This window comes from Aspergillus thermomutatus (assembly GCF_002237265.1).
Source record: "Aspergillus thermomutatus strain HMR AF 39 chromosome Unknown NODE_62, whole genome shotgun sequence".
Classification (NCBI taxonomy): Eukaryota; Fungi; Ascomycota; class Eurotiomycetes; order Eurotiales; family Aspergillaceae; genus Aspergillus; species Aspergillus thermomutatus.
In genome coordinates this window covers 66,950-91,381 of record NW_020798111.1, presented here as the reverse complement: position 1 = coordinate 91,381, position 24,432 = coordinate 66,950, and the positions used below count along the sequence as shown (strand labels likewise).

The window sequence follows — 24,432 nt, the reverse complement described above, 5'->3', positions numbered from 1 at the left end:
GTAATAAACCACCTGCAGACAGCAACGAGCTTTCTTGATCTCATCCTATACACATTCCAACCTTCATAGACTTGCTGCCTGTACCAGTTTCTCACCTTCCCGATTACCTTCCAGGCGAATGACTTCTGCGATGAAAACTGATCTGAACATTGTCCATGATTACGTGCAATTCCTTTCACATCTTTCCTTCTTCACTGTATCAGATATAGCCTTGTGATGGGTGATCATTGAGACCAGCAGAAGAGCATACATGCAAGGATAAGAAAGAAGACCAAGGCAGCAAGGCATCATGCGGCTCGAACCCTCGACGCCTGGATAATGTGGCAGTCATTGGTCGCAAGTCCTGAAAGTTACCAGGTGCCAATAAGAGTCCTTTATCGCAGAAAATTTGACAAATGAATCATCTAAGAATGCTTTAGTGCATGTGCTCTGCAGATGATATGCATAGTACGCCAGATTAATGGATAGTGTAGCAGCAAGATGCTTGTTTTATAGAACAAAGGAGACTGAGTAAAAAGGCCTCTGGTTCTATGGGAGAATGACCATCAGGGGGCGGCATGATGACTAACTTTGGCAGAGATGAATACTTGGATGAGGCATTATATCTGACTACATGTTGGTTGTCTGTTATCGACCAGGACAGAGTACCTAGGTATGTGTCTCATGCTGGACAGATGCAAGCGACCTCCTGAGGCAACCAGGTACCTTCCTTTTTTGGGAACGTACAACTACCTGTGGCCTCAGAGACACTACTTTGGGAAAGAACGCGGGAAACTCTTTGATGTGGATTCTTTTGGAGGCAAGGAAAGCGGTCGAAGGGCTAAATATGCACAGACTGTAAGCCTCAGGACTCACCTCATTCTTAACATGCAAGGCACAGTCCTCTGTTAGTAACTGCTTGCTCTCAAAGATGTCCTCTCAACCTCTGCAGCTGAGCACATCTGAATTTAAATCAATATTCCCAACATTGAGATTTAATAGGTTTATAGACAGCTCAGGATCCGAGCTTTGATCCAGGCTTCTGTTTCCATTCTGTCGACTAGGTCCAGATACTTTGACTACCTAATTAAGACGATGCTTTCCTCTGTACCTGATGATGACTAACCTCTTACAGCCAAAGCCTTACTCAATGCGGGGTAGTTGCCCTTCTGACTAGTCTAGATCCAGAATGGGCCATCAGCTGACCCCGCGTGGATTTTTCTGCGGCGTCTTTAATCATCAGCCATTTGCGGCGGCTGCTCCTGTTAACTACCTACAAGTACTATGTTAGTGCTGTTAAGTCTGTTAGATTATTATTAGATCATTTACCTAGTTATTCGAAGGACGCGTTAGTGTCTTAGTGTCCATCAATCTGCCCGGCTTTTGAAGGACCTTTATCATCGTTCTTTCTCTCCTTCATCCCTCCCAGTTTCGAACTCTTGCATGGTCGAACTAGAGGCATAAAGGTTTCCTTGGATTCCTTATCTTCGCCTGAAACACCCGGGCCTTAGGGCCTTCTTTATCTGCTCCCGCCAAGGACGACTTGATTTGCTTAAGCTTGATCCGAGTGGTTCTCCGGGGCTGTCACATTCTCGAACCAAGCGCCCGGTCTCACCCGCAGCAACCAACTCGACTCTTTCCTCGTTCATTGATGTTTGTCTGGTTCAGATACCTCAACGGCGCGACAAAGAACATCCCTCGGCGAGAGTCAGTAACAAAGAAAACACTCGTCGAGAAAACCAGAAAAGAGTAAGATTTTCTTACTCCTTCGATGAGTGATTCGGATTCGAGCCAGCGGACCGGCAGGTCACACCCTTTGACCCAGCTCCCCCGGTTACACGAAGCCGATGCGACAACGCTTTCAACCGACAATGCGACGAATACTATGGCGTCCTTGAGCCATGGCGACGAGCGGCATTACTCGCCGCCGGTATATAAAGACCATGATCTAGCGAGTGCAACTCAGCACCACCACCACGGTCTACCATCACTTCATATTCGCACGGATATCGCAGGACCAGTATCAATGGACGCTCTCAAGGAGAATGACCCCTTCCTAAACCAAAGCCTCTCGCCCGGTAGTCTCCCCCAGCGGACCCCAAGTCTTCGCGCAGTGCTCGCTAGTTCGGCCCCCAATGAGGGACTATCACCAGCGTCAATATCCTCGCCCCAATTAGTGGCGATGGGCGACATCACGCCTTTGCCATCGCCAATTGGTGGCATGACTTCTTGGAGACATCGGCGCGGCTCACAGTCTTTATCACGCACTCCTTCAGCCATGTCAAGGAATGGGTCCAGCCTCAGCTTGCGTCTCAGTGACTCTTCGCAGATGCTTGGGCCGGCCGAGTCCCGATCGCGCAATAAACAATATCCGGCATTGGGAAAAGCCACTGGTGAAATTTCTCCAGAGACACCCGGCAAGGGTCGCCAAGAGACGGCGCACAAGCATACACGCAATCGCAGTCTCAGCGAATATGTGCCCCCCGGTCGGAGTGTGCCCATCAAGCCACGCCCAATCGCGGTGTCGGGAGCCGGTTTACCCCAGGGTATGACTTCATCGGTGAGTACTGATTCCAAATCAAACAACCTCCACCGCGAAGAATATCTGGCCATCCAGCGGGGCATTGCTTTGCCCGCCGTCCGTCCTCCTACTCCGCCCCGAAGCAGGGGCAATGAAGCAGGCGATGTGGAATCCGTGATTACTCAGACTCCGTCGCCTGATGCCTCGGAGGAGATCTATTCAGTACGCTCCATCCGGACCGATCAACCGCGGAAGTATCGCAAGCTGCGTCAATTGGGCCAGGGCACTTTCAGTCAGGTCTGCCTGGCAGTGCGCATGGAGAACCGAGAAAGCGGCGAAGTTCATGATGGTCCTCTTATGGACGGCCTTGCGCCTACAACCCAGAAGTTGGTGGCTGTCAAGATCATCGAGTATGGACCGGCAGGCGGCGCAGATGAAGAGCGGCTGGAAGTTTCCCTGAAGCGGGAAGTGGAGATCCTCAAGTCTGTCAACCATCCGTCTCTTGTGCAACTCAAGGCGTTTGGAAGCGACGAGAAGCGTGCGCTTCTCGTTCTGGATTACTGTCCTGGCGGTGACCTTTTCGATGTTGCTGCATCGGGTGTCAAGCCTATGAGCCCAGAACTCATCCGCCGGATCTTCGCGGAACTTGTGGACGCAGTGCGGTATCTTCATGGGAATTATATTGTGCATAGAGATATCAAACTCGAGAGTAAGTTAACCCACATCCCTTTGTTATGATGGAAATGACTGAATGCTTTACAGACGTGCTTGTTACGCTTCCTCCCACTGCAATGGAAAAGATTACTGACTGGCGCACATATGACCGGGCTGTTGTCACGTTGAGCGATCTCGGTCTTTCCAGACGCATTCCCGAGCCTCCTGAAAGCCCCCTGCTTCAGACCCGGTGTGGAAGTGAGGACTACGCGGCGCCGGAGATCTTGATGGGACAACCGTACGACGGACGATCGACTGATGCATGGGCCCTGGGAGTGCTCCTCTATGCCATGATGGAGAATCGGTTGCCGTTTGATGCCCTGCCTGGTGCTCGAGGCGATCCGGAGAAACTTCGAGCCCGGACACCCCACCGCATCGCTCGATGCGAATGGGCCTGGTACAGATATGCCGACAGTGATGGCGAGTGGGATCCTGTCAAGGGAAAGGACCTGGAAGGAGCGCGGGATTGTGTGGAGGGCCTACTGAAGCGCAACACCAGACGGAAGGGTCTCGACGAGATTGCGGCCCTGGATTGGGTCAAGGATGCAATTGATGTTCCAGGTGGGCTCAAGCGAGGAGACAGGGAAGTGCCATAGAGCTGGTCTCTTGCACGTTCTATACTTTTATTTCTCAGTTTTTTTTTATTCCTGCATTCTGTTTCTGCTCTTCTCAGCGATACATGGTCTTGAGGTGATGGGTTCCGAGAGACGACGGGTCTTCATGCTTACGATTTTCCTATTGCATTCACTCTTTACATTCTTGGACTACTTTGGCTAGACCAGAGACTTTATACCCCCAGATATGATTTCTTTGTTTTCTCCCCTGTTCTTGTTTTCGTCTTGTTCTGCTTCGCCTCATGGCCCATGTCCTATGTTCCGTGCATCATGTACTTGGTATGGATTTGCGATGGAGGTCACGATAGCTTAGACTTTGATTGTGCGTGTCATGTCTTCAAATGAAACTGAGTTCTATGCATGATAGTATCCGAATTATGTAGTAAAAGATATACAGTGCACACACAGTAGGCATTCCGTTATGCTGACAATCCTCGGCTGTGGATTGGCTGCTGCCCGGCATCGGGACTCTGAGGATCCCCGGTTTCGCAGGACGTCGGGGAGAAGCTGCACGACTCCGGGGGCGACGGAATCACCTTTCTCCAGCTCTCCCGCAGCAGCAATAATGAGCGATCGATTCTCGAAATCATAACCTCCCCCAAAGTCTGAAACCTTACGGCTACCTCCAGGATCTGGGGAATCTGACAATCCAATTGATCCTTGTCTTGCAGTCCTTGTCCGTCGTTGACTGCCATGCTTCTCTCTCAGACCAGAGGGCGTCTGCCCTCCGCTCTCCGGAGCTTCTCCCGGTAGGCAATGCTCCTCTAAATAGGTCTTTTGTGCTAAGAAGCATCACTGCTAACGATCAATTTCGATCCAGCCGTTCCCTCTCGACCACTCTCCCCAGACACAAAGATAGCGAATACAGCGCTTTGAATAAGGTCTCCCGTAATGTCACACAACCCATCTCGCAGGGTGCTTCCCAGGCCATGCTGTACGCTACAGGCCTCACAGAGGAGGACATGAACAAGGCGCAGGTCGGCATTTCGTCTGTCTGGTACAACGGCAACCCCTGCAACATGCACCTGCTCGATCTCAGCAACCGGGTGCGCGAAGGTGTGCAGAAGGCCGGTCTGGTCGGCTTCCAGTTCAATACTGTTGGTGTCAGCGACGCCATCAGCATGGGTACCAAGGGAATGCGGTTCTCCCTGCAGAGCCGTGATCTGATCGCCGACTCCATCGAAACTGTCATGGGCGGTCAGTGGTACGACGCCAACATCAGTATCCCCGGTTGCGACAAGAACATGCCCGGTGTGCTGATGGCCATGGGCCGTGTCAACCGCCCCAGTCTGATGGTGTACGGCGGTACCATCAAGCCCGGCTGCGCCAAGACTCAGAACAACGCCGACATCGATATCGTCTCGGCCTTCCAGGCGTACGGACAGTTCCTGACCGGCGAGATCACCGAGCCCCAGCGCTTCGACATCATCCGCAACGCCTGCCCCGGCGGCGGTGCATGTGGCGGTATGTACACGGCTAACACCATGGCGACTGCCATCGAGGTCATGGGCATGACGCTGCCCGGCTCCTCGTCGAACCCGGCCGAGTCCAAGGCCAAGGACCTCGAGTGCTTGGCTGCCGGTGCGGCGATCAAGCGGCTGCTCAAGGAGGACATTCGGCCCTCGGACATCCTGACCCGCCAGGCCTTCGAGAACGCCATGATCGTCGTCAACATCACCGGTGGCTCGACCAATGCCGTTCTCCACCTGATCGCCATCGCCGACTCGGTTGGCATCAAGCTGGACATTGAGGACTTCCAGAAGGTCTCGGACCGCACCCCATTCCTGGCCGACCTCAAGCCATCGGGCAAGTACGTCATGGCCGACCTGCACAACATCGGCGGTACCCCCGCCCTGCTCAAGTTCCTGCTCAAGGAGGGCGTCATCGACGGCTCCGGCATGACCGTCACGGGTGAAACCCTTGCCAAGAACCTCGAAAACGCCCCCGACTTCCCGGCCGACCAGAAGATCATCCGGCCCCTGTCCAACCCGATCAAGAAGACCGGCCACATCCAGATCCTCCGCGGCTCCCTGGCGCCTGGCGGCTCCGTCGGCAAGATCACCGGTAAGGAAGGCACCCGGTTCGTCGGCAAGGCGCGCGTCTTCGACCACGAGGACGACTTCATCGCCGCGCTCGAGCGCAACGAGATCAAAAAGGAGGACAAGACGGTCGTCGTCATCCGCTACACCGGCCCCAAGGGCGGACCCGGCATGCCGGAGATGCTCAAGCCCTCCTCCGCCCTCATGGGCGCCGGCCTCGGCTCCTCCTGCGCCCTCATCACCGACGGCCGCTTCTCCGGCGGCTCCCACGGCTTCCTGATCGGTCACATTGTGCCCGAGGCCGCGGTGGGTGGTCCCATCGGTCTCGTCAAGGATGGCGACACCATCACCATCGACGCCGAGAAGCGCCTGCTCGACCTCGAGGTCGACGAGTCCGAGCTCGCCCAGCGTAGACAGGAGTGGGAGGCCCTCCGGGAGGCCGGCAAGCTGCCTCAGACTGGTCTTACGATGAGAGGTACCCTGGGTAAATACGCTAGGTATGTTCCTCGCCTCTTTCCCCCTGTCTTGATGTCCCCCGATGGGATACTGACTGGCTGTAGAACCGTCAAGGATGCCAGCCACGGCTGCATTACTGACTCTGTAGAATAAACTCCTAGGGATGGAGTATGTGATCAGGGAGAGGAACCTTGTTTGGATAATGTCTGTCTTTGGATTTGTAAAACACATGTTTCTTTGAAAGTCCTCGCCAAAGAACAGAAAAGTGGTTGTTTCACGTGTGTAACTAGGCGCATGAATTACAGATACCTTTTTTTTCTTTTCTTTTTCTTGACTGGACTGGTTATGTTGCGAGATGCAAGCCGGCTGCTGACGAGCTAGCCTATCAAGCTTCGAGAACCACAAATCTAAAGAAGGCATGATTCCGTAAATCTAAATAAGACATCTATATGTGAAGTGAAAGAAGAATCTCAGACGGCAAATCACCACGTCCGCCGCGTCTTCGTCCACGAGCGAAGAAAATCCTGCTTCTCCTTGACCCCCAATCCCACACGTTTCACCCTGCCCAGCCGAGCCAGAGCGTCCCCGACCTGATCCAGGAGCGCCTTCTCACCAGGAGCAAGCGCACCCCCATCACTCTGCTCCAGTATGTCAAAGTAATTGGTATCGTAACTCGGCTGGCGGGCAAGCTTGGACGCCCCAGCCTTGTCCGCAGCACCCACCTCCCCCTTGACCACACACTCCGCGATCCGAACCCGTATACAATGCGTCGGTCTACTCAGCAGCTTCCACAGAAAACTCAGGTAGCTCCCAGGCAATGGCGTCACCACATCCACCGGCGTATACCGCAAGCTGACAGGGAAGATCTTGGTTTTCGCTGGAATGCCCGCAAGCGAGTGGCTCAGCGGCAAGACCCCCCGTCCGTTGGTCGTGGTGCACTCGGGGAAGGTCACGATGGGCCGCCCGGGATACTTTTCCAGTAAACTCGCGATATCGACTAAGCGTGCGCTGGTCGATGGTCTTACTTGTGGGGCGGCAAATGCGCGCAGGATCGCCTGGGAAAGCGAGATTTGTTCAACGCGGCGTGAGCCTGGGTATGAGACTGTGAAGACGGGGTCGAAGATGGCGGCCAGGTAGAGTGCGTCGATGGGGGAGGTGAAGGAGGAGGCGATCACGGAGCCGGGGCCGGGGAGGCGCGCTTGGTGTTGTTTTGAGAGCGATCTGGAGATTCGGTCTTGGTCAGTCCTGGTTGAGTATGTAGTGGAGGGAAGGCCGCGCACCCCTTTCTCACACCGTCCACTTGGAGGTCAATCCACCAGATGCTGGGCACGCCGAGGATACACCACAGCGAAGCCTTCTTCCCCAAGGAGCTTATTGGCAGCCATTGAAGCAGGAAGAAATAAAAAAAGCACACAAAGATGAGCAATGGAAGACGAAAAAAGAATAAAAAGATCCCGAGAGGGAGCTTCCAGCCCAGCGGTTGAGAGGGGATGGGAAGAAATGGCGCAATGCCCGATCCTGCAGCAACGGGCACTTAGCCTTCAAGAGAAGCAGCGGTAGACAGGAGAGTACAAACCTCGGTCTCGAAATTGTGAGAACTTCTCCATAGCGGAACCGTGCGTCAACGGGTTGTAGCAGTAATGGTGAAAATGGGCAGCAACAGCAGGATTATTCAGAACGCAATGCGGCCATCGCTCGGAGGTGAGAAGAGCGATGCGGTAATTAGGCTGAACTTGCAGCTGAGGAAAAGCCGCTACGCGCCCCAAGGATCCTTATCGGAGGAGAGACGAGCGAGTTAAAAGGAGGTTCGAAATTGGGGAAATTGTAAGAATTATCTACAGGGTACGGGAGAAGATGACGCTGCTCAATTGTCACATGTGAGAGATGCCATATGGCGCTAACCCTATACATCCTGCTGATGCCTGAGGAGAAAGCAGAGGAAACAATGAAACTTTGATAGAAGACATCTATTAGAACTGAATTCTACAGAAACAACCGATCTAAGATAACTATGGCCATAACAGTCTTTAGCATACACTTCATGATGCCATCTCAATGAGCTATCGTCTGTCGAGGATACTGTATCTGCCACTCAGTCAACACTGCTTCAACATCGTCGACATCGAACATCCAGCTGAGAGGTTGTTTTCTTCAGAATGAGGTAAAAACAAGTCACCAGGTTTTACAATAGGCAAAGTAAGACATATGCGAAAGATTGTTCATCTTGAGAAGGGAAGAAAGACAAAGGAGCATCGTGGTGCTTACCTATTTCTAAACCATCCAATATTCGTCCTTGATGCACTGTATCGTAGAAGCTCTGCTTCTAGTGTTCTTGACCCATATATCGAGGCATCAATCAAATCATCTCGAGACGCGAATCCGGCTGTCATGTCGTTGAAAACAAGAGGGACGAAGAAGATAAACTGCCACAACAATAATCCGAAATGGTGTGTGGTAGGACGCTTAAGCGAAGTCACCTGACTCGGAGCTCGCCTTTGGCGACCGGATAACGAACACCTGATATAGATACAGTAGCCTTCTCAGTGTCTAATCAAATATGGGTGTATGAAGAAATGTCTATACTACAGATCAAAAGACTATACAGGTGGTAAATCGCGCCATCTATATACAAAACGCCATGCTATGATCAAGTCCGCTCCAATGAAACCGAAAATGCATGGAGATCAGACTTCGACCTCACTTTTACTCTCGACGACTGGAGGCAATTTGAAACACCAGACCGCAGCACCGACTAATGCAAATGCTGTACTCGTCATCATCCAAGCGAGGCCGATCCAGGAACCGCCTAGTTCCAGACCCAGCTGGAACACCGTAGTGATGGACAAACTGGCGATAACGTTACCCACAGCCTGCAAAACTTCAATGATAGTAAACAATCTCGCAGTCTCTTCTTGTTTCACCAGTGTCGTGACCAATGACCGGATCAAGTAGAGGAAGCCCGATCCCGCCGTCTGCACAAGCAGACTGGGAACCAACATGGCAATGGACGGAGACAGCCCGATCCCGAGTGTACCCAGACAGAGGCAGATAATGCTGATGCGGGCCAGCTGGAGATCCTTCTTGCTCGTGTGCATGCCGCGAAGGAGGTGCCGAGAGAGTGCCGGCAGGATGAACAGGAAGAGTGGGATGGTCAGAGCCGGTTTGAAGGAGATGAGAAGGTTGGCTTCCGCAAGGGTCCATTGGTACCGAGTCGAAATGTACTGGACCAGAAACCAGGAAGAGCCACGGCTCAGCCGGTAGACTAGAAAAGCTGTGAGGAGGAGTATGATCTGCTTGTTGCGGAAAATGAAAGAGTAAGGTGCGAGATACTGCCGACTGCGCGAGTATACCCTCCGCAGGAAGGGCCGTTTGGGTGCTGATCGCAAGGTAAAGGGTAATTGATCGCCTTCAACGCTATCCATATCACTATCATCAGGGCTTATCTGCCGTTCCTCTTTCTGTATAACCCCCTTCTGGTCGCCATTCTCAGATGCAAAGTGGGCAAGTTCCACGCTGGCCGAGCGTTCTGTACGCCGAGCGGACGAAAGATGCATGGTTTCTGGCAGCGTGATCGCGCAAAGAACACCAGCCAGAACAATGCCCCAGCCGATCACGAGGGGCAGCCACGGATCCCACGTCATCATCCATGAGCTGACGGCGCTGGAGGCGAAGTCGGCGCCCATACTGACCACCCCGAATCTGAAGAACATCGCAGCCCTGCAAACATCAGCACCACTCTTCTTCCCCGAGGAGCGTCCAGACATAGGATCCTACCTTTCATCTTCCGCCGTCACGTCCGACATCATCGTCCAAATAATGGCAAAGGCAACAACAGGCCCCCCACCCAACAACCAAGCGAGACAAGACGCCCAAACCGCCCTCAGCGGGAAGATATCCGAATACCACATGACCGCAAACATGATCACCGAATTGAGCGCAAACGCCGGAATACTCAAGCAGATAATCGGCTTCCGGCCGATCCGGTCCGCCAGCAGACCGTACGGAATCGCCAGAAATGCACTCAGAACCCCGTCAAAGAACTCCATGTACCCCTTCACGGCCGCCAGCTCCGTCTGCACCTCTTTGATCTTGCACAGCGACTCAGGCACCTGCCCGTCGGCCGCGATCTGGCGCGGGTCATACTCGGCGTAGTACTGCCGACAGGCGATGGACTCGTAGATGCGCGTCATGGGCCCATTGGCCATCACGATGCCGACCTCGAACGCGAGGATCATGGCGAAGAGAGTAACCATGAAGCGAAAGCGGATTCTCTCGATTGCTTGGGTCCCATTGCGCTCATCGTCGTCGTCGTCGTCGTTGTCGCTGTAGACATTCTTAAGGTCCGCCTCGTCGTCCTCGTCCCCGGTACGACGGTTGGAGGTGCTGCTTTCCGGGGAAGAAGCGAGAAACGGGGCGTCCTCGCGGTCAATAGGATCATGGGCATCAGGGGCCATGGCTGGGGCGGACCATTGCCTGTCGCTGAGGCTCGTACTCCGTCCGTAGGAATTGGTGAAGGTGCTCGGCTACCGTAGCTGTACTTGTGCGCCGTATATAGACTGCAATTACGTAGATGACGCCTAGGTCGACATCATTTCTGGTCAAATCGAATATGTTGTAGCCTACAGGGGGTTCTGTCTGTCTGTCTGATGATTGACAGGGGAGTGCTGAAGCCTAGAAAAACGGAAAGGGAAATCAGAAATTGAAATAGAATACTCCATAGTAAGCCACTGGCCATCATGACAAGGGCTCCACTCCACTGCAAATCTATAAACATAGTCCAGTCAAGTTGCTCATAATGCATCCACATTCATATGAAACTGGAACCCCTTTTGGCAGCGAATGTTTGAGCCGGACCAGCGATGTGGATGATGAATCAAGACCATCTCTCACTCAGCTTACTACCTACCTTACCTAGTACATTCCAGCTGCAATAGAGTCCCTTTCTAGCACAATGGTATTCTCATCTCCAGCTTTATTTCCCGTGCTTACTACTCACGAGGAATAATAAATGGTCTAGGTACAATACCTTGTCCATTCAATTTGTACGGAAAACAGAAAAATTGAATCTAAATTTGAACTCCACACGTGCCATCAGCCAATCAGATACTGTGCCTTTCCCACATCACACTCAGGGGTAGTGCCTGAAGATAGTGGGCCTCAGGCATAAATAAGCACCAATGGGATGCCCTGGAAGGCTGTCTATCAGCGAGACTGGATATCCGACGGAAAGAGAAGTAAGATATCTCTCTGCTAGGAATAGCAATAACAGCTTATGGTTGAAGGGAAATGATAGTTTGAAATATATGTCGAATACTATTTCTATATTCTCTACAGTAAAACAAATGTTAAATGGGTATCCCGTTCCGGTCGCGGTACCTGCCCACGATATGCTTCAAATGGGGCCTTCTTCCTTTGCACAGCCCAGCTAATTTTGGCTACTATCAGGCTGCAGCGTCAACCCCCGGAAATCCAGCCTCCTCATACAGAATTCCCCGTGCTTGTACAATCGCCGATAGCTCCAGCAGAAACTCATACAGGATAACAGCATTGGTCAGGACGTGCCCCAGTGTTGCGGACTCGCATCGTTCGTCCACAATCGCGTCCTCTGAGCGGTCTGTAAGAACGTCTGTTGGTTCTTTGACATCTCCAGTCTCATCTTCCTCGCCCTGAAGCTGTGACTGTGGCCTCACCTGGAAAGGCTCGGCTAGTCGCTTGCGCAGCTCGTCTGCAGCAGATTGCCGGGTCATAGACGATTCCCGGGTAGCGGCAGAGCGTACAGAGGGATCCCGCATGGGTGATCCAGCCGCAGCGCGCTGCGGTATGGATGCAACGCTCTGCAGGTCCAAGGGTCGGGTTGCTCTTCCACGCGGAGATCCGAAGTCAGAGTCCACCCGCGCCATTCGTGCAATTGGTCTCTCTGAAGCAGAGCCTGTGGGAGGTTCAGAGGCATGTCGAGACCGGCTAGGGGATCGCCTGAGATCGTTTTCTTGGTGGAGCAAGTCTTGCCGAGCTGCGATCAGTATGTCAAAGTCTGATATATCCCTGCGCCAACCCTGTATTTGTTGCACAAGACTCTGCAGGACACAGGTGAGCATGGGTACGTCAGCGCTGGACCAGGTCGGCTCTTGATAGGCCAGCTGGATTTGCTCCAACACTTCGAAGTTCGAATCACCCTCGGTTGTAGGTGCGGCGCTGTAATCATATTTTATTGGATCAACCAGAAGCCACCCATCAAGAGATACAAGATGCGAGGAAGCGATGCTCGTCAGGACTTCTGTCAACGCCAGATTCACAATCACACTATTGGTGAAAAACGTGCCTAGCAGGTTCAGCAATTCCCGCACGATGGGATCATCTTTTCGCAGTTCTAGTGGTCGATCCTCCTCAAGATTATCTTCCGCCGGTAGCATACTCAGACGCGCCTCCAGTATCCAGGAAGCGTCCTTCAGATAGTTCTCAAAAGAATCATTCCGCGTGGGGTCATCGACTATTGATATCGCCAGGCCTAGAAGCTGTGCAAGCTCGGTGTTCAGTGCACCCACGGTTCGCTGCTTCGCAGGTTGACCTGAGACAGTCCGGAACAACGACCGGGCGAAAGAGTGATGTCGTTGTAAGACAACTGTCAGCAAACGTAGCGTAGCCAACACCGTTTGCCGATTCGTTGATTGAAGTCCAAGGAGTGCAAGGTCCCTGAGGTTAAAGAGAGAAGGAGATGGCCGAGCCGCTTCTTCCGAGAAGGCAGCCAAGACGTCCAGAGATTTTCGACGACTGGATGACATGTCCACTTTGGACGTAAACTGTGAGTCGGACGGCGACGCAAGTAAGAAATGAAGGATACGGTGAACCAGGTCATGTTGTTCGATTGACTCAAGAATACGGTATAGATAGGTGAGGACTGCGGCAGTAGAGCCACCTTCCACGTCGGATGATTCCAGTAACGATGGGTACCTAGCATAGTCAGAAAATACCACGAAGATCGATGAGAATGCTTAAAAAAAAGGGAACTAACAAAAGTTGCTCTAGAAACAAGACCTGAAAATGGTCCAAGAGAGTACCATTCACTTCTGCAGATTTACAATGGTCGATCGTGTCCTGCCAGAACAGCAGATACGACATGAACGAATCCATGGTCGCATCGAGCTGGGGCGGAAGGGCGCTTTCGTGTCTTGCATGGTCCGACAATGCGACGATATGTGGAAGGTTTTCTTCTTCGGTCGTACCGAAGGACAGGCTAGGGTATCTGGTCAGCTCAGGCCAGTTCTCAGTTCCAGCATTTATCATCGTCAACTAACCTGCCCAGCTGACTGTATAGCGCGCCTAAACCCGTAGCCATTAGGGTCGCAAGATCACTCTCGATCAACCATCTCTCCAGAATCTTGGACCTGGACGCTGTTTCAATCAGATACAGTAGGCCCGTCCGAGCGAAATCGCCAGCCCGGCCCGCATGATGCACGTATTGCACCAACAGATAAAATAAAGGAAAGTCGTTGGTCCTCGTCGCGCCAGCGAATTCCGCCCCTGTGTTGGCTTGTCTCTCCTTATCTTGGTCGTCGGACCTTGGAGCAAACCAAGCTGGTAATATGCTAGGCTGTAAACGAATGTTATTGGCGACACCAAACAAGAGCTCCACCAGCCTGCCTTCGACCTCCTCGTCGTGCTTGTCCGCACGCCGGACCAAATCCACCAAAGCGCGCGCAAACAGTCGGTTGTCAACGACCCCATCCACCTCCGAATCGATCAGGGTGTTAAAGAAGATAGCCGCGGCTCGGAGCGTGCCAACCTGGCCACCATCGTAGGACGATAACGTGACTTTCGTGATGGTCACAAAGATCTGGGAGGATGCAGCATATGCTAGGCATGGGTGAGGGGCGGGACCTCGCGATTCATCGCTCAGGATGGAGTTCAGCCGTTCAATGTAGATGCGCGCGTGAGCTCCAGCTGATAGGTTTCCCGACGGGGTGGTAGTGGAACGCCATATTTGCTGTCGAAGGAGGCGGGCGAGTTAGCCTTGCTCATTTTTGGAATCTGCCGACACAGGGAAGACCTACTTGCAGAGTATTGCACGTCTGCTTGAAAGCTGTTAATCTCTCAGTGGGCGACGTAGCACGAAAGCTCTTGGTTGACAGCGAACGGGAGCCGCCAATTAGACGAGACCACTATTATCTGTTAGTTATGACAGAGACCTGGCAAAAGGTCAAGCGACGGAGAGTCAGAAGCCGGAACATACAAAGTCCATCGTTCTGTGACAGCAGCATATTACTTCTGGTACACTGTGTCGACCACAATCGCCTGGTCAAGAGAGAACTGAGGATACTCCGTAGAGGAGCAGTTGATTTGAGACAACAGTAGTGCCTAAAGGGGAATAGCGCAGTCACGTCTTAGGGGATAAATCATGCATGTCGACCCACGAGTCCTTTTCGGGTATAGAGCTATGAGCTGCTTCAAGTCTCCAACTACGCGCAATCGAGACGCACCACTAGGATGAGGCTTTGACAACGAAGGCCTGCATTTTTGACCCAATCATACTCTTGATGTGATTCAAGAACCCATGGTCATCCGTCCTGACAGTTGTCGAGGATCATGCCGCATCCTGTCAAGCCAATGAGGTACAACAGTAAAACTGGGCACTGCCCAGGAAGAAACAAACGAAATTTGGAAGTGAAGCAAACTCAGATCCGGAAACCAACGGCGATGAACCAGAGCTAAAAGTACTTATTCACATCAACAGACAAAGATGCAAGCCCGACCATGCCTACCAGCATAACGCCAAATGAGTATACGCCCGCTCTCCATTCCCGTCTAAGATATCACCCATCAAGTCGTCCATGAAGAAAAAAAAAAGGCAGAGAAAATGAAGGAAGGAGACGTCCCAAAGTTGGAGACAGACCCTAATCACTATCATCCTTGGGCCGCCGCCCGCCTCGCTTTCGTTTGGGTTGCTCGTTCTGGTCGCTGCCGTCATCATCATGCTTCCTTCCACCGGCAGGTTGGTCGGGGACTTTGGCGATTATGTCGGCGAGGAAATCCAGAACCTCATCCTTGACGACCGCTTGTTTCAGATGCGACGCGGTCACGCGTTTGGAGTTGCGATCTCTGGCTTCTTTGGCCGCTTTGGTGACCAGAGAGATCATGAAGAGTTCTAATGCTTTGGCTTTGATACGAAAGCAGTCAGTACAAGGTCAAAACGCCTGGGGATGAAATGAAGACGGAAACACATACCGACAGCAATGGGAGTGACTTGTGCCACCTTTCCGACATCCTCGTCTGCTTGCATGATACGCTTGATACGCGCAACAGGAAACTTTGTCTTCACCTCAATGCTAGCCACCGGGTTGGGTTGCGCGGGTTGTGGGAGCTGCGGGGGCTCTTCCGAAAGTACTGGCTGCATGTATGTGACCTCTGGCATGGGCGCGACTTCGGTTGCGCGCGCCAGACGAGAGGATCGACGAGCCATGTCTAGGGAAAGATGAGAGTTGGGGTCTGTGAATGGAGGGATGTACTGCTGAGGGACCCGACCAGGCGGGGCCGGTGGGTGCTGATATTGCGGGGTAAAGAAAGGTGAGGAGTCGTAGGAAGCGCGATGTGCCAGAGGACTCGCGACAGGATAGATGGGAGCGTTGATGGTGGGAGGAATAGAGGACGGAAGGGTAGAAAGATCGGGAGAACGGGGTCTGTAGGAGCTGTCCTGATCTGTCATTGCTAGGATGATGCTTTAGCAATGGCTATTTCCCTGTGTGTATGCAGACACTGCCGTAAACTAGCTGGGGGGATATAGTTGCAGTACGGGGTAGGTACCTTGTTTCCCGGGGATCTTCTTAAGTTGACTTCACGTATATGTATGAGGACATATAACGGGGGTCGAATAGATACATCACAAAAAGGAAATCAAGCAATTGCGAGGTGAATATCACCGCGTCCCTGAGAAGACCTCAATGCCTTTGGATTGGGGGTGATAAAATAACAGTCGCAGTCGCGACGACAGCGAAATACTAAGGATAATAAATAATAATAGATGTTTAGATGGCGCGCCACGGATGGCCCGAGCTTCTTCAGCAAGCAGAGGGAAAGAAGTCTTAAGAGTGCGTATGCCAAAGGATAGAAAGGGGCGTGGCGATAACAGTTATCAGAAGAACAGTCCGGGTTTCTTTCTTCCGGGGCAGCAGCAGCCCTTTTTAACCCTGCGCCCGCCTTCCACTCTCGCGCTAAAATTATGGAATGCCTTAGGTTTTTTTTTTTCTCCCTCTTTTTTGTGATTTGTGCATTCACTTCTGATCCTGTTCCCTGACCGTCATCGACAGCCTAAATCAACTCCCAAGTCACTACCAAGGCTTCTCGAATGTTTCTTTCTGCATCAACACTCCCCCTGATCTCCATTCAACATGTTACTCTTTTATCCTGGTTTCATTTCTCTTGGTTGACTATCTTTATGCTCTATTCTCTATTCATCCTGATTGTCCTCGAGTACTCGAACGAGCCTCTCATCGCCACTTCGCCCATAAAGGCGTTTCGGACGGACAGCGCGTTGATTGGGCCTTCTATGCTGGGCTTGCTTTCAGCGCGTGATTTTGTCCTTCGAGTCACTGTCGATGATGCAACTACTGATCCAACCGCCTGCATAGGATACCATGGTTTATCCTTTCTTTGATGTTTCCCTGCTCCTACCTATCCATGTCCCAGTGTAATCGCACATGTGCATGTTTTCAAAACAAGAAGATTAAAATACTTGATGAACAACTTGTACCACGACGCTTGATGATGATAAAAGAGCTCCCAAGACGCAGGAAAGACGAGTTTCAGCGAGCAGAAACCAGACGGTATCGCCGCTGGCCTTGTGTGTCGATGAAGGCGAAAATTACTTGATCTAATCTGACGGCGCGTCGTTGGTGCTGTTGCTGATAGCCTAGCGGGCAGAAGAGCCTTACGCAGCGATATTTCTACCTTCTGTAGACTAGCCCTTGGAGTGATATTGAAGCCAGCTAGACGAAAAGGTCAGCGCAGTAGATAGTATCGTGCAACCAAAGCTTCAGATTGCAGAGATCGTCAAAGTTTGAGACGCGTAGTTCATGTTGATGTTCAAAATTGGCATGTTGTGCTTCGTAAAACAAACTGAATGCAGGTAAGCCGAAGTGGGACGCGAAAAAGTGATAGGGTCGATAAAAGGTGGCCGGAATTTTGTTTCTCCATGCCAACCACCTCAAGTTCTCCATCAACCAAATTTGGCCAACAGATAGATTGCTCTACAAGGCAACGCTCTATCCATTTCGCTTCGGGAGCCGTTGAGATGAATACTGCCTCATCTTGATGGTGGACCCAGGCCTGATCTTTGATATTGCCATTTTGGCCTCTGTTTGCCGGTCGTAAGCCTAGTTGCTGCGCGATTCTTTCACCTCCATTATCATCATCGACTGGCTGGCAACACTCTCAATGGCTGTGGCGGACCAGCCTTCGGGCTTGATGGACATCGCAAGGTGAGTGCATATCATAGTTATCGAGCTTATAGGCTACTTTTGTGATCTAATGTGCCGATTTCGCCCCATCAGCTCCCTCACTCAGGATGAAATTCCATTTAAGCTGAGATGCGCTATCTGCAACAAACTTGCCGTTAATGCGTTCCGCTTGCCTTGTTGCGACCAGTCCATCTGTGAAAACTGTATGCACTTGACTCACCCGAACAAGCTTACCCTTCGCATCTTTTGACCGTCCGATCTCTAGGCCAGATATCGCTTCCCGAGACTTGCCCCGTGTGCGCACATACTCCCATTTCCTCCGACCTATGCAAGCCAAACAAAGCTTTACGGACGACCCTCAAAGCCTTCCTTCGCACGGAAGAAAAGAAACGCGAAAAGGAGCGACAATCTGCTACGCCTGCGATCTCGAATGGAGTGACGCCTGCAGATGTGACTCCGGCTCAGTCGGAGACACCAGCGGTGTCCGAAACTCCTGCAGGCAAGGCGGTGGGAGAGACACCAGAGGGCAAACTTCACACTAATGATGTCGCACGGGACGCATCATCTAATGTTGTGACTGGTGCAGAGCCGTCGGACACCGTTCCTGAGAATGTGGCAGATATAAATGAAGGAGCAGTACTCAAGGCTTCTGTTGAAGTACGTTGTTGGTGACTACGCCCACGTATTTGGCGATGGCTAATGCCTCTGAAACAGAACGAGCAAGCTGAAGATGGCCCGGTCGAGGCAGGTCAGACAGATGAGGCTGCAGAGGGAAACGAACCTGCCGAAGGAGATGCGACGCAAGAGCCTCAGCTCCCCCAACCCGCGGACGAAGGAATGACTCAGGCCCAAGGCCCGGCACAGATGTTCGCCAATCCCATGGGATTCAACATGGGACCCGGCGCCTTTCCAAGCATGGCATGGAACAACGCCAGCGGCGATTTCAATCCAATGGCCCAGTTCATGGCTAACGGCATGTTCAACTTCCCCAACCCAATGGGTAAGTTTCTCCTTATCTGTCTCTTAAAGCATTCAGACACTGACATGACGGCTCCAGGAATGTCTGGTATGGGAATGGACCCAATGGTCACGAATCAGGGTATGCTTGGAGGCTACGGGATGAGCATGAATGGCATGAACAGTGGCATGAATATGGGAATGAATTACGACGCTAGTCAAGGGATGTATGGGGGATGGGACGGCTCTCAGAACAATATGTGGAATGGAGGCCAAGATAAATTCAATCCAAATGCTTTCGCAAATGGTATGGGCCCGCAGTATGGGGGTCCTTCTGGATTTGGCGGATATAATATGTCTCAACCCAACGGAGTTCATGCTCAAATGCAGCAACAACAGTTCCCTAGCCAAGATTTTCAGAACGGGTACTATGGCCCCGGTTATGGCAGAGGCAATTTCCGAGGCCGCGGCCGTGGGTTTGCTCCTGGCGGCCGTGGCCGTGGCGGCTTTGCTGGGCATATGCAGGCTAATTATCCCCCTAATGCTAACTACGCAGCATTCCAAACCCCTAATTCTTCTGACTTTGATCAAGACACGGCAGGCCAGTCGCAGGAAGGTGGCCCTGCTGGAATATCGCAGGACGATCCCAGCGCCCCGGAAAGACGGACTGGCGACACACAGAATGTATCCGGCGATGGACAAGTGAAGCCTGACCAGGAGCCGTCAAAGGAGGCAGCTTCTCAGGAAGTTTCTGGCGACACTGCAGCAGAGGCTATATCTGCAGACGGACCCACTGCCGATGGAAATACGGGGGAAGAGGAAACCCAATTGCGAGGGATCCCTACGATCGACAGTCTTGATCAGACCAACCATTATCAAATGATGCCCAATGCTTCGATGGGCATGCCTGGCCACATGGGAATGGGCTTTGGACGAGGCTATACGCGCGGACCGTTCTCAGGAGGCCGCGGGGGTGGCTTTGGGGGCCCTCCTTTTATGGGCGGGTCAAACATGCAGCAGGAACCGCGGGGTCAGGGCGTTGAAGGAGCCCCTGCCGCTCCTAGGGCAATGCGTGAGGGTCTCCCCAACACTAGTGTTCTGAGACAACGGAACTTCTTTGCTCAGGGACGACCTGCAGGTGCGTCGCTAAGAAGCGAACAGAGGTAAGTCCTACAGCGGCTCTTCAGTCTGCATCGTAACCTGACATATTGATGTAGCGCAACCCCAACAACGCCGCACGAAGACGCACAGACCCGGTCCAGGTCGAAATCGAGATCAAGGTCAAGATCAAGGTCAAGAGTCAGGTCTTCCTCCAGACCGAGGAGTCGATCCCGATCTCCCGGTCGCTCCGAGGTCGATGGCCGCCGCTCCATCCGTCAGCGCTCACCAACAGTGGATAATGGCACCGAGAATCTCGAACGCAGACGTGATGCGCCCAGAAGGCCCCGTCGAGAAGACAAATACGACGAGCCATCCGCGGCCGAGGATGTCCGCCGTTCTCGCTCTCCGTCTTTTGATTCTAAACGATCATCTCACCGACGGGACAAGGAACGGGAGGGCAGGGGTGCACGTCGCTCCCATCGATCCCATCGCCGCAGTCGCAGCCGAAGCCGGAGTCGCAGCCGCAACGGAGATTCGCATGACGTCGATCGTCTTCCGCGGATCCTAGAGGAGCCCGCCTCCCGCTCGGAGAGCAGAGCGTCCGTCTCGCGGAAGGACCGCTCCAGTCGCCGCGAAGAAGAACGAAATCGAGACAGAGACAGGGACCGAGACCGAGACAGAGACGCCAGACGGCGCGACCGTGACAGAGAAAGAGAGCGTAACCGTGACCGCGATCGACACCGTGAACGCGAAAAAGACCGTGATCGCCACCGGGATCGAGACCGCGAGCGAGACCGGGATCGGAAACGCTCTCGCCGCGACCGAACCCAGTCCCCCGCTGACAGTGACTATTCCTCTCGCCACCATTCCCGACGTATCAAGCGAGACCGCGAGGACGGCGGCGACAGAGACAAAGACCGCGCCAGAGACAAAGCACCCGCCAAGCCCTCCGAGCCCGAAAAGGATCCACACACGCTGGAGCGCGAGGCCCGCAATCGCGAACGAATGCTCAAAGAGCAGCAGCGGCGGGAAGCGATGAACGCAGAGGCCAAATCCAGCCGCCGACGCGATAGCCGGCAGGAGCGTACCCAGGCCGGAGGCCGTCGGCTCAGCTACAAGTATGAAGACGAGGAGCCTGATTCGGCGCGTGCGGCGCGTGTGGAACGAGAGCGAGAGGCTAGCCGGTGGTCGTGATCACGAGACACTCCAGCTCCCGTCCTCGCTACTGACTAGATAGAAGAGCGCATGCCAGGCTATATTTGAGGTGCTTCACTCTGGTACTCATTCTCCTGGCATCGCGCAGCACCGCCCGATTTACATGTACATATAGGATGGATAGTACTAGTACTAAATGGAAGCATCATCAGACACTGGCAGTGATTTTTAAGAGAAAAATATCACTAGATGTATGAACTCTTGACGTGTGCCGTAACTTAAATCAGAGAGTCATATCGGTGTAGCTTACGATGGTGAGCATGGTTATCAAATTGTCAATGCAAAATGATTAGCTTGGATATATGGACGAAACATTTTCAGGAACCTGATCGAGTATGCTCGGAGGGTGTCATCGTCAAGGCGTTACAGATTAGCGTGAATATCATATGGCCATACAACCTCTATAAACACCCCGCATGGCTCGTCCAGACCCAATGATCCAAAATCAATAAAGGAGAGAGTAAACTCGATATGAAGTGGTATTGACATTGCAACATGCTATAAGCCCCGAGAATATAAGACACCGACTATGGCTATGGACAAACGAAGAGGACGGTTTCTTTTTAGGTTGCAAAACGTCCCCGACGAACACAAGTTAGAGTACACTACATGGCAGAGGCTATCACGGAAAAGAAATCGGCTAGCCCAGCTTGGCCTTAAGAGATTCAATCTCCGCAGTCAGGTTCTGCACTTGCTCCGCCTGCGATGCAATGGTCTTGGTTTGCTCCGCGAGCAGGTCCTTGATCGCCGAGATCTCACGCTGGACGGCGTCGGCGGCAACAGAGGCGCTGGACTGAAGGGTCGATCCTGCGGATGCAGGGGGTGTTGTGGTGGTAGGAGTAGACACGGTAGGGGTGCTTCGTTCAGCGACGACGGGAGAGGCCTGTTTTTATTAGTTCTTGGCCGCGGAGGGTTTAGAAGAAAGAAGCTCACCGGAGCAGGGCTAGCCTGCGACTTGGCCTCTTCCTTCTGGTTCCATGGGCTGCTCTTTATCGAGGGCGAGGCGTTGTCCGCGGAACGAGCAGCCCGCTCAGTAGGCTTAGGGATTTCCTCGAAGCTGGAATCATCATCCATTGGTTCGGCTTCATCTTCCTTGTCGGCAAACTTGTTCACCATGGCAGCCATTGAAGCACCTTGCTCCTTCATGGACACCTCGGGCTTGATGACGGGTGAGGGCGTCGAGACGGGTTCAGGGGCCTTCTTTGCAGCGACAGGTTCGGCGGGCTTGGGTTCGGGCTCGGGCTTGGGCTCAGGGGCACTGATGGTGGCAGTAGGCTTCTCTTGTACACCAGTGACCTCCTTCAGACCTTGGCCTTCGTAAATGCTGGCCATGGAAACCTTGGGAGGGATGGCTTCCTTTCCAGCGAACCATTCAGAGGGGCCCATAGCGGGCTTCAGACCGATGGTAGGGGGGTAGATATCATCTTGGAAATTTTCGGACCGGCGAGGGACGATGAAGGAGACTGGTTCGATGTAGCTGTCGTTGACAGTCTTGAAGGCGCGGGTGACCTCATTCTCGTGGGCGTTCACACCTCGCTTGGGCATGAAAGCAATACCACGCTGGGGATCGGCCGACTTGTATTCAGCAAGGAATTCGAACTTGTCATTTTCCAATTCGAAGTAGCGAATGTTGCCGTCGCTAGTAGTAATCAGTACAGATCATCACAACTGAACATCGTGAAGAATTCACAACTCACCCTCTACCAGCCAGGTACAGACATTGGGTGCCATCATCCCAGAATGGCATGCACACACCGGAGATCGAGTCAAGAGTCTTGAAGCCGTTGATGGGTTCACGAGGGGCACGAATATCCCACAGCGCCAGCTGGCGGTCGCTCATCTTAGAGAAGCCGGTAGTCGCAATGCGATCGCGCTCACCCAGCCATACGACACGACTGTTCTTTGCACCCGAGTGTCCCTGGGTTTCATGAGCGGGCCGCTCCTGACGAACATCCCAGATCCGCAGCTTCTTGTCTCGCGAGGTGGTGACCAGTAGGGAACCATTGGCGCTCCACGCTTGGGATTGAACAATGTCTCCCAGGTTCAACGTCAATTTGGAGGCCCCGGCTTCAATATCCCAAATCTTAACAGTGAAATCGCCAGAGGCAGTCGCGAGGATGTTTTCTGCGGCGGGGTTGAAGAGCACGTGCCCAATCTTCCTGCGACAGAAATTAGGACCGATACATTCCAGCGACTGATCAGAGTGCGAGGGAGGCTGAAGAGAACGCACTTTGGGTGACCGGCCAGCTTTCCAACAGGTGCAATGTCTTGTACCTCGTCAGGGTCGACGTCCGGCCGGAGAGTGAATCCTTCGGGAACTCGCCAAAGCAAGACCTAGAACAGAGCCAATAAGAGTTAGTGCACTGGAAGCATGGAATTACGATCAACTCACCTTGCCGTCGTCGGAACCAGAGGCAATCAAATCATCATTGAAGGGGTTCCTGGGATGTGTTGGTTCTCCTCGCGAAATCAACAGTAGGCGAGGGATGCTCACCAGTCGGTGTCCAGAACAACTGCGGTATGACCCCTGAACAAAGGTATTCTCTCGGGTAATTTGCCTCGCTCTTCAAGAGGAATGACAGCAAAAGCACCACCACCACCAGCTTCCCAATTCACGGAGAGGTAACGAGGGTTGACCTAGCTTGGGGGTTTAGACTGTCTTCAGGGGGTAATTCTGGATGCGGGCGAGGCGGACCTTGACAAGGTTGGTATCCCAAGCATTTCTCGACACGCGAAGGTTATCATAGCATTGATCCTGCGCATTAGATCAGTCGTTGCCAGAACGTGTGATTGATCACGAGTGCCTCAGTGTAAGTACCTTTCTCGTCGGTCGTCCGAAGACGTGTCCTAATACCTGTCAGATGGCGGGCAGCCTGAGGGGAAGGGATCGGTGAAGCTCACGGTATTTAGATGAACGAACAAAGCGACCAGACATGACGCTGGCTTTTAGAAGAACAATACAATAAGACTCAATTGAAGAAAAAGGGAGACCGAGTATGTAACTTTATCACTGGGGAGGAATGGGGAAAGCTGTCGGTCTGCGAGCAAGAGTCCAGCCGCCGTTAGTTAGTCCAGGGAGAAGTGGGTGCCCACTGCGCAGTGGGGAGCAGGAAAGGGAAAGGAGCACCAACTGAGTATGCCGTAAACTCGTAAGATGATTCAGATGCGAAGAGACTATTGCAAAGAAGGCAGAGTTCAAAGTAATCTGACCAAGTCAGAAGCTCATGTACAAGTATTTTGCCTTCTCTATTATCCTCGAGGATGCCGAATGAAAGAACATGAGGGCGATGCACTTTGTCCCAAAGAGGACTAGTGCATCCCCGCCGGAAGATTGCTGAGTCAGCCAAGTTTGTTTACCGCTTTCCGTCACTCCAGAAACCAAAACAGAC

The 24,432-nt window shown here is 52.7% G+C and overlaps 7 protein-coding genes across 7 annotated transcripts; 2 read left to right on the top strand and 5 right to left on the bottom strand.

Moving 5' to 3' along the window:
• Positions 1 to 1,750: 1,750 nt before the first annotated feature.
• Positions 1,751 to 6,476, top strand: CDV56_107669 (uncharacterized protein; the record flags this gene model as incomplete). Its single annotated transcript, XM_026761288.1, has 5 exons — positions 1,751 to 3,209; positions 3,263 to 3,775; positions 4,537 to 4,600; positions 4,649 to 6,364; positions 6,428 to 6,476. The coding sequence occupies 5 exons, from the start codon at positions 1,751 to 1,753 to the stop codon at positions 6,474 to 6,476; spliced, it is 3,801 nt and encodes a 1,266-aa protein (XP_026615604.1).
• Positions 6,477 to 6,805: 329 nt separating this feature from the next.
• On the bottom strand, positions 6,806 to 7,930 carry CDV56_107605 (lysophosphatidic acid acyltransferase LOA1; the record flags this gene model as incomplete). The annotated part of the gene is made up of 3 exons (XM_026761224.1): positions 6,806 to 7,544; positions 7,604 to 7,841; positions 7,900 to 7,930. 3 exons carry the CDS (start codon positions 7,928 to 7,930, stop codon positions 6,806 to 6,808), a joined length of 1,008 nt encoding a protein of 335 aa, XP_026615603.1.
• Positions 7,931 to 9,007: 1,077 nt separating this feature from the next.
• CDV56_107483 (putative MFS transporter) lies at positions 9,008 to 10,777 on the bottom strand (the record flags this gene model as incomplete). The annotated part of the gene is made up of 2 exons (XM_026761102.1): positions 9,008 to 10,040; positions 10,098 to 10,777. The coding sequence occupies 2 exons, from the start codon at positions 10,775 to 10,777 to the stop codon at positions 9,008 to 9,010; spliced, it is 1,713 nt and encodes a 570-aa protein (XP_026615602.1).
• Positions 10,778 to 11,764: 987 nt separating this feature from the next.
• Positions 11,765 to 14,559, bottom strand: CDV56_107314 (uncharacterized protein; the record flags this gene model as incomplete). Its single annotated transcript, XM_026760933.1, has 5 exons — positions 11,765 to 13,271; positions 13,333 to 13,563; positions 13,616 to 14,304; positions 14,372 to 14,479; positions 14,551 to 14,559. 5 exons carry the CDS (start codon positions 14,557 to 14,559, stop codon positions 11,765 to 11,767), a joined length of 2,544 nt encoding a protein of 847 aa, XP_026615601.1.
• A 652-nt stretch (positions 14,560 to 15,211) lies between these two features.
• nctA (negative cofactor 2 transcription regulator complex subunit BUR6) lies at positions 15,212 to 16,020 on the bottom strand (the record flags this gene model as incomplete). Its single annotated transcript, XM_026760866.1, has 2 exons — positions 15,212 to 15,474; positions 15,543 to 16,020. The coding sequence occupies 2 exons, from the start codon at positions 16,018 to 16,020 to the stop codon at positions 15,212 to 15,214; spliced, it is 741 nt and encodes a 246-aa protein (XP_026615600.1).
• Positions 16,021 to 17,747: 1,727 nt separating this feature from the next.
• On the top strand, positions 17,748 to 21,022 carry CDV56_107011 (uncharacterized protein; the record flags this gene model as incomplete). The annotated part of the gene is made up of 7 exons (XM_026760630.1): positions 17,748 to 17,791; positions 17,864 to 17,973; positions 18,036 to 18,427; positions 18,485 to 18,770; positions 18,828 to 19,890; positions 19,945 to 19,983; positions 20,044 to 21,022. The coding sequence occupies 7 exons, from the start codon at positions 17,748 to 17,750 to the stop codon at positions 21,020 to 21,022; spliced, it is 2,913 nt and encodes a 970-aa protein (XP_026615599.1).
• A 661-nt stretch (positions 21,023 to 21,683) lies between these two features.
• On the bottom strand, positions 21,684 to 23,978 carry CDV56_106853 (coronin; the record flags this gene model as incomplete). The annotated part of the gene is made up of 9 exons (XM_026760472.1): positions 21,684 to 21,926; positions 21,977 to 22,682; positions 22,741 to 23,202; positions 23,274 to 23,377; positions 23,436 to 23,484; positions 23,538 to 23,680; positions 23,739 to 23,798; positions 23,862 to 23,890; positions 23,945 to 23,978. The coding sequence occupies 9 exons, from the start codon at positions 23,976 to 23,978 to the stop codon at positions 21,684 to 21,686; spliced, it is 1,830 nt and encodes a 609-aa protein (XP_026615598.1).
• Between the last annotated feature and the right edge of the window lie 454 nt (positions 23,979 to 24,432).